The sequence below is a fragment of the Gobio gobio genome (assembly GCF_949357685.1).
Source record: "Gobio gobio genome assembly, chromosome: 3".
NCBI lineage: Eukaryota > Metazoa > Chordata > Actinopteri > Cypriniformes > Gobionidae > Gobio > Gobio gobio.
In genome coordinates, this window is record NC_137099.1 from 5,194,837 (window position 1) to 5,203,275 (window position 8,439).

The 8,439-nt window shown below is 40.0% G+C and overlaps 1 protein-coding gene across 1 annotated transcript; it reads right to left on the reverse strand.

Moving 5' to 3' along the window:
* Nucleotides 1-5,697: 5,697 nt before the first annotated feature.
* On the reverse strand, nt 5,698-6,699 carry LOC307123416 (2-oxoglutarate receptor 1-like; the record flags this gene model as incomplete). Its single annotated transcript, XM_079811945.1, has 1 exon — nt 5,698-6,699. The coding sequence occupies one exon, from the start codon at nt 6,697-6,699 to the stop codon at nt 5,698-5,700; it is 1,002 nt and encodes a 333-aa protein (XP_079668071.1).
* Nucleotides 6,700-8,439: the final 1,740 nt, after the last annotated feature.

Consider the following 8,439-nt stretch of genomic DNA (forward strand, 5'->3'; position numbering starts at 1 on the left):
GATATTAAGAAGATCTATGACCTCTGGCCTCTAATGACATATTTGAAGATGTTTTTATCACTCATCCAAGATGCCAAGAATTATTTTGTCATGTGTCATCTGAGTTTTTCAGTTGACAGTAAAATGCCAGCGGTGCTTGTTATTTCTGTGGGATTTTAAAGTGTGCTTTGATTTTTCCTTTTAGGTTAATATAAAGAATGACTAAGGTCATCACTGTAAAAAATTATATGATCAATAAGTCATGGCAACATTACTGTAACTGTCGGGACTGTGGATTAAAGGAGGACTCAAGTTGCGGTGAGAACAGAAAGCAAGTTTATTCAGGGCCAACCTGAGACATAAACAAACAAAACAAAAGTGACTGGTGACAGTTTGAGGAAACTGTATGGTGGCTCCCGCTGTATCCGCACGCAACACGGCAGACACACAGGTAGGAGAGACCACCGGGAAAACACAGGAGGCTGGATGACCCAGAGGTAGACGATACCGAGCTAGCAAGGGAAACAGGGCTTGCTACAACTCCTCGTCTAAGGGTCCTGAGCACAAAGTCAAGAAAACAGGTAAGACACGGAACACAGTGCATACATGGAACATCCACGCGACGTGAAGTGATCAACTGACAACAAGAGGTAGATACAGCTGAGCATATAAAGGGTAAAGGGAATGAGTGACAGGTGCGGGATATCAGCTCGTGATCAAACTGCTAATCCAATCACGAGCTGCAGGAAAATGACAGGACAAACAGCAGGAAGAGCCGGTGTCACACCCTGAACCTGTGACTGTAACTCACTTTAACTTAATTACTTTAAATAATTCAACCAACTTCAACTTAATTTATTAAGTTATACAAGATTCAAATAGACAAGTTTTTTTTTAAATGAGTTTAAATAAAAAAAATGTGTATTGTTATTATTATAATCTATATTAACTGTTAGCTTCACTGAAAAAAAATATACTTTTTTAAATTAGTATTTTTGTCATATTTTTCAGTATATTTGTCATTTTTAATGTCATATTTAGTCAATATGTTTTAAAATATCTAAACATCTATATAGTGACTTGTACAGCAAATTTGATTATACCAGTACTTAAAAATGTGTACTTAAAACCTAAACTTGACATAAACTGTAAACTTGTCCAAATCTGTTTGGTTGATTGGAATTAATCAAATATGTTGATCCAGGAACATGTGCTTCAGGTTCACTGTTCCTGTAGGCAAGCGTTTGCCAACCTCTAGTGGCTGATGATGGAACTTCAGGACAACAAGTCAACAAGCTAATGCTAAATGGACTCATGGAAAGTGCTCAAATGTAACCACTAGAGGGAGTAATACCCACACTTAAAATAAAACTGAAACCCTATACAGGCATGATATAATAAACAGTACCAGTCAAAACTTTGGAAACAATGCTTCTGAAAGAAGTCTCTTCTGCTCACCAAGGCAACAGTAATATTGTGAAATATTATTACAATTTAAAATAATTTCTGTTTTATTGGTTTAAAATGTTATATTTTTCTATGATGGTAAAGCTCAATTTACAGCATCCAGTATGATGATTTGCTGCTCAAGAAACATTTATGATTATTTTCAATTTTGAAAACAGTTGTGCTGCTTCATATTTTCTGGGAAACCGTGATACATTTTGTTTTAGGATTCTTTAAAGAATAAAACTTTTAAAAGAACAGCATTTATGTAAAACAAATGTTTTATTTGTAACATTATAAAAGTCTTTACAGTCATTTTTGATGTAGTAGGCAAATACCCTTTATATATATATATATATATATATATATATATATATATATAATATATATATATATATATATATATATATATATATATATATATATATATATATATATATATATATATATATATATATATATATATATATATATAAATATGTATATTTAGAGTACCAGTTGTTTTAATAAGTCTGTTTTATGAACAATCTTTCTGTAGGCGCGTGAACTGGTTTCAGTCCATCGCGTGCCGCCTGAAGACTTCCTTCAGCTGTATACCAGAGAGCAAACATGCTTATGAGAAATCAGGAAATAAAACAATAAATACCAGTGAAATGCAAAAATTAAAGCACCGGTTTTGTGACGGTTATGAAAAAACTTTAGCGATGTTTCCGTTTAGCAGTAAATCTGTACAGATTTTTTTTAATTTACAAGACAGTTTGGTGCATATACCAATATATTGACAGAGCAGCCATCAAGTGTTAGACAGTATTCTGGGTTATTACATACGGAGGTTTTTGATCCAATTATTAGAAACTCTGTTTTTTTAGTAGTAGTAGGAAATAACTAGTCAAATATAGAGCTGAGTATCATCAGCATAACAGTGAAAACCAACGCCATGTTTCCTAATGATATCTCCCAACCGTAGCATGTACAGGGTGAAAAGCAACTGTCCTAGTACTGAGCCTTGTGGTACTCCATACTGAACTTGTGATCGATATATCTCTACATTTACTGCTGCAAACTGATAACGGTCAGATAAGTATGATTTAAACTATGCCAATGCAATTCCACTAATGCCAACATAATTTTCGAGTCTATTGAAAAGAATGCTGTGGTCGATAGTATCAAATGAAGTGCTAAGATGCAGTAGTCCTACCATATTTGTAACAGGATGTTGGGTTTGCAGCCTTGGCTAAATTGAGTATACATTAGACTTAATAATGATCTGAGGTCACATGGCTCTGCTGCAAAATTTCAATGGCATCAATAATGATTCCATGTGAAAATATTAGCTCTAAAGTATGATTATGACAATAATTGGCTCCTGATATGTGTTTATTAACTCCAATAGGCTTCAGAATGTCTCTAAATGCCAATCCAAATGCATCTTTTTCATTGTCTACATGGAGATTAAAATCACCAACAATTAAGACTTTATCTGCAGCCAGTACTAACTCTGATAGAAAATCAGCAAATTCTTTGATAAAGTCTGTATGTTGCCCTACAGTAGCCAGCACAAATATCAAAAAGGATTTATTTTTAGACCTCTGAGTAATACTGAATATATTACTATAAATATACAGCAACACCTCCCTATTTTCCTGTCAGACGAGGCTCATGTTTATAATGGTAAAATTGGGGGGTGGACTCATTTAAAGTAATGTAATCGTCTGGTTTTAGCCAGGTTTCTGTCAAACACAGCACATCTAGATTATGATCTGTAATCATACAATGTACAATTAGTGCTTTTGAAGAAAGGGATTGAATATTCAGCAAACTGAGCTTTATCAATTGTTCATCTGTATTATATCTGTTTTTTATTGTTGAACATCAATTACATTTTTACCCTTAAATGGGTTTGGGAGTTTTTTGTATTTACTAATTCGGGGAACAGACACAGTCTCTATATGATGATCTAGGTGAAAAAGAAAAAGTCTTTATGTGTTAGATCTTATCTGACTTCTGTGATGTGAGAGAGCAGACGGTTGGTTTAGCCAGTCTGTCTGCTTCCTGACCTGGATTCAACTCTAAGACTATGTGCCATTAACAGGTCAGGTCTGCCCTAAAAACCTTTCTAATTGTCTATGAACCCTATGTTATTTTGCGGACACCACTTAGACAGCGAGCCATTGAGTGAGGACAGTCTGCTAAGTATCGAACAGGAAGGGGGCCAGAGCAAATTATAGTGTCTGACATCGTACTTGCGAGTTCACACACCTCTTTAATATTAATTTTAGTGATCTCCAGCTGGCAAAGTCGGACATCGTTAGTGTTTGATGTTCTAATCGAAACAAAAGAGCTGTGTTTTGTCCCACGACTATGCCGTCTCACAGTCACCCAGTTGGCCTGCTGCACGGGCTCTACAGTCGGAACCGAAAATATACAGGGTACGCTAAGCTAGTCGCATCCAAAGCAGTATCTAAAGCCCTTGCATTCCTACTATCCTCGATTAAAGTTTGGATGCGTGTCTCTAGTTCTGAAATCTTCTCCATCAAAAAAACCCTTGTCACTGACAGAGAAGGCTATGCTATACATGTGGCAGGCAGTGCCAGTGACAATAAGAGTAGAAGACTCACCGTGTTTGTTGACTGATCCAACTCACCAGTTGTTTGTTTGATAGAGCGCACAAGAGAGAGCTTAGTAAGGTGAATTGAGAAACAGTTGTTTTTTGTCAACTCAGACTATATGCATCATCACAGAGGTCAGTGTTTTGTGAACTTTTTTGGATGTTGCATAATAGTATATTTAGATGTTAATGGTGTGAATGTTCCTCATGTTGTCTCCATATAAACTAAAGTCACGATCCAGTCGACACAAACCATCAAACTCTAAACTGCATCACCACGTGATTTCATTTCACTGAAGTGGACTGCTCATACAGTTAACCAGGAAGCTTGGGAAAACCTGTTGTAATTTTTTCTTAGATGTTATTACCTTGGAGACTAAACAATTGTTAGTTTACAATAAATATGCAGAAGCTGCTTCTTCCTTTTCGTCCAATCAATGAGAGGCATTTCCTCGTGTGTGAAGAACAGATGAAATCTGAGCTGATTCATGAGATATTTAATACACAAAAAAGTTGTTAAAGGAACTTCATCCCATTTGATTTCATTACATAGTTAATCCCTTCCACTAAAATGGTGACTGAAGTTCATGCAAATTCCCCCCCAAAAAGTTTCAAAACACAATAACATGCTTTTATAAATCAATAAATGTCATTTTATGCACTACTACTGCTGTTTATCTTCCATGACAAACAAATTAAATTACCCTATCATCATAAAGTCAAGGTTTATGAAGGAAAGCAAGCACACAATGAACAACTGCCACAAACATAGATACCATCAATGTGCCGGAACAATGCAATGTCATCTTTACAGAGAACATGTTTTGCATCATTGTTTGTTTACATCTGCCATTTATGACAATGTGGCGCCATTGGCTATTGACATGCTGAGGGCGAAAAGGGTTGTTTGTCATGAAATAGCCTTGGGTTGATTACATGCACATTTATGTTCATACTTTTGTCAGACAAAAGTCAAAATTACTTTTGCATCCATGTATGTGCATTTAGTAAGTTCAAGCATTCGTTGGGAATCAAACCCATGACATTGGCATTGTTAGCACCAGGCTCTAGTGGTTGAGCTACATTTTCATACTATACATTCAGGGCTTGAGATTAACTTTTTGCTCACCAGCCAAAGTCACTATAGCCACTCAGCATTTTCACTGGCCACAATTTTGACATCGTTTTTTTTTTTTTTTTTTTGGCACCAGGTACATTAGGCTACTGTCCCTTTAAGTCCGGATGCATGGATCCATTATACTGTTTTCTTTCTCAACTGTTTACGTTCACTAAAAACATAACTGACTGTGTTTACATGAATACATGACAAGACCGGAATTTTTACATTATTTTGTGAGTATTTGACAACTTAGGAGAACTTAATTTAGTACTGAGAAGCAGCTTTATATCCGCGCACTTTGGGTGTGAGCTGGTGCTATATGAACACTAGCCTTAATATTACAAGAAGTTATACAAAACTATATTGTAAGAGGTTACATTTATAAAATATCAACCTTTATATTCCACAGAAGTGAGAAAGGCATGCAGGTTTGGAATGACATGAGAGTGAGTAAATGATGACAGAACGTTTCCCTTCATATATTGACTATTTCACAGTGGCATTGAGTCTGGCTCGTAAGGCTTGAATCGCAGCTGCTTTGCTTCTATGTGATATTGTTTGTGGGTTTGTTGATCACAGCCACTTTAATGGTCCCCTTAGTCTTCGACATGATCTGACCACATTTGAACAGATCCATGAAGGCCTGCTTAAAGTCCCCTGACAACGTGTAGAGCGGCAAGTTGAAAATGATGTTGAGTACAGCGATCGGCCTCGAGATAATGTAGGTGGCGTGAACCCAGTGGTCCAGCATGCAGTTGGTTTCCAGAGTGAGTCTCGTGTAGATTCTCAGAGCTCGTAGCACGTGATAGGGAAGAAAACAAACCACAAAGCACGTCAATACCAACACGATGAGTCGCCTCGCTTTAACCCGTCTCGTGCTTCCCATATGAGGTCCCTTCTTTAGTTCTTTAATGATGCGCCAATAGCAAAGACAGACCACGAGCAGAGGAAGCAAATATCCCAGTACGGTCAATGCCCAACTATACGGCCAGGTGTTTTTTGGGTCGTTGCTCGCAAAGTCCAAGCAGTATGTCTTGTTGTTCATTTCAACCAGGTCAAATATTTTAAAAATCGGACTTAACTCGGCCACCGTCACGGTCCAAACCAAGACGCAAGCCAACCCACCCCATCGCTTCTGCTTGATGTTGATGTGCAACGGATGCACGATCGCCACGTACCGGAAGATGGCCAGACAGGTGAGGAAGAGGATGCTGCCATACAGGTTGAAGTGGAAGATGAAGCGTGCAAAGCGGCACATGGCGTCCCCCAGCGTCCACAAGTCAAGGACATAGTAGTAGGTCAAGAAGGGCAAGCTGACCATGAAGAGAAGGTCAGTGATGACAAGGTTGACCATGATGATGGTGCTGCTCTTCCAGGGACGAACTTTGAGCACGTAGACCAGCAGAGCGGTGAAGTTACCCACAATGCCCACGATGAAGATCGCACCATACATGACGGGCAGGTAGTAGCGCTTGACGAGATCATCCACATCGGTGCAGTTGTCACTCGAGCTGTTACTCGAGCCGTAGTAAAGGTTGCTCGCCATGGTTGACCTTGCAGAAGGAAAACATACAAAACATTGTTAAAAAGACACATCATGCAAAGTAGATAAATAACAAACAACCCTGATACAGAACTGTTTTGATGACTTTATATATTTGCCTCACGCAGTGCAACACATCTCCTTCACATAGAGTTGATCAGGTTGTTGGCTTCCAGGAATTGTGTACCACAATCAACAACCTGATCAACTCTATGTGAAGGAGATGTGTTGCACTGCGTGAGGCAAATGGTGGTCACACCAGATACTGACTGGTTTTTTTTTTTTTTTTTTTTTTTGATATATGAACTGATTTGTGAAAATTATTAACAATGATGATATTGCCAAAAGTCATGTTGATTATTTTAAAAGATTTTATAAGATGGGTTGTGTAGTAAAGCTAATTCGTGTGGGAAGAAGGAGACGGGAACCGGCGAACATTCAACAGACTTTAATCAAATAATACACACAAAATGAAAGTAAAAGCGGCAGCCCCTCACGGACGACTGCCGCGCACACACATAACGAAACGTAAACAAAACACAACTTGAAATCCAGGCCTGGTCCTCTCTCGTCCTTCACTGTCGTCGCTCCTCCTTTATACTCCCGTCACTCCTCCGTGAGACACGAGGCCGATGCAGCACGCAGCTGGCGCTCATCAAACATAATGACCGCTGCCTCGTCCCGCTCTCACAGTCCCTCAGTGTCGCTGCTCGCCACAGGTTGTATAATGCATTTAAACATACAGTATATTTTAAAAACATATAAACGTATACCTTATGTAAACCTTTGTATTAATTTAACATTTATTGTATATTTGTATGTTTATTTAAGTAGGAATCTCCTGGAATTAAAATGAATGCAGATGTATGTTTGGTTATACTGACTTCGTTATACCCGATTTCACACAATAACCTCACAAAGGTTGCTACACACCTAAAACACTGCAGTCTGCATACAATCATTATTTAAACAGTACACTGTTTACCTTCTAATGCACAGGTAGTTCCAAGCAAGTTTAATCAGTTCCTCTCCCCCCAAAAAGTGGCTTCCAGACGGAGTGGCGGCCATGATGGGACGAGGCTCTGGAGTGGCGGCCATGATGGGACGAGGCTCTGGAGTGGCGGCCATGACGGGAAGAGACTCAGGCGTGGTGGCCATGACGGGACGAGGCTCTGGAGTGGTGGCCATGATGGGACGAGGCTCTGGAGTGGTGGCCATGACGGGACGAGGCTCTGGAGTGGTGGCCATGACGGGACGAGGCTCTGGAGTGGCGGCCATGACGGGAAGAGACTCAGGCGTGGTGGCCATGACGGGACGAGGCTCTGGAGTGGTGGCCATGATGGGGCACAGAGGGTTCAAAAATAGTGCCAACTGCCAAAAGTAGTAACAACATATGCGGCTGTAACAGAGGCATTAGAGAACACACAGGATTCAAAAATAGCGCTCGCAGCAGAACACACAGTTCTGGGTACCATAGGGGACCATAGAGGTGCAAGTAGCTCAGGGGACCATAGAGGCGCAAGTAGCTCAGGGGACCATAGAGGCGCAGGTAGCTCAGGGGACCATAGAGGCGCAGGTAGCTCAGGGGACCATAGAGGCGCAGGTAGCTCAGGGGACCATAGAGGCGCAGGTAGCTCAGGGGACCATAGAGGCGCAGGTAGCTCAGGGGTCCAGGGCGGCGCAGGTAGCTCAGGGGACCAGGGCGGCGCAGGTAGCTCAGGGGACCATAGAGGCGCAGGTAGC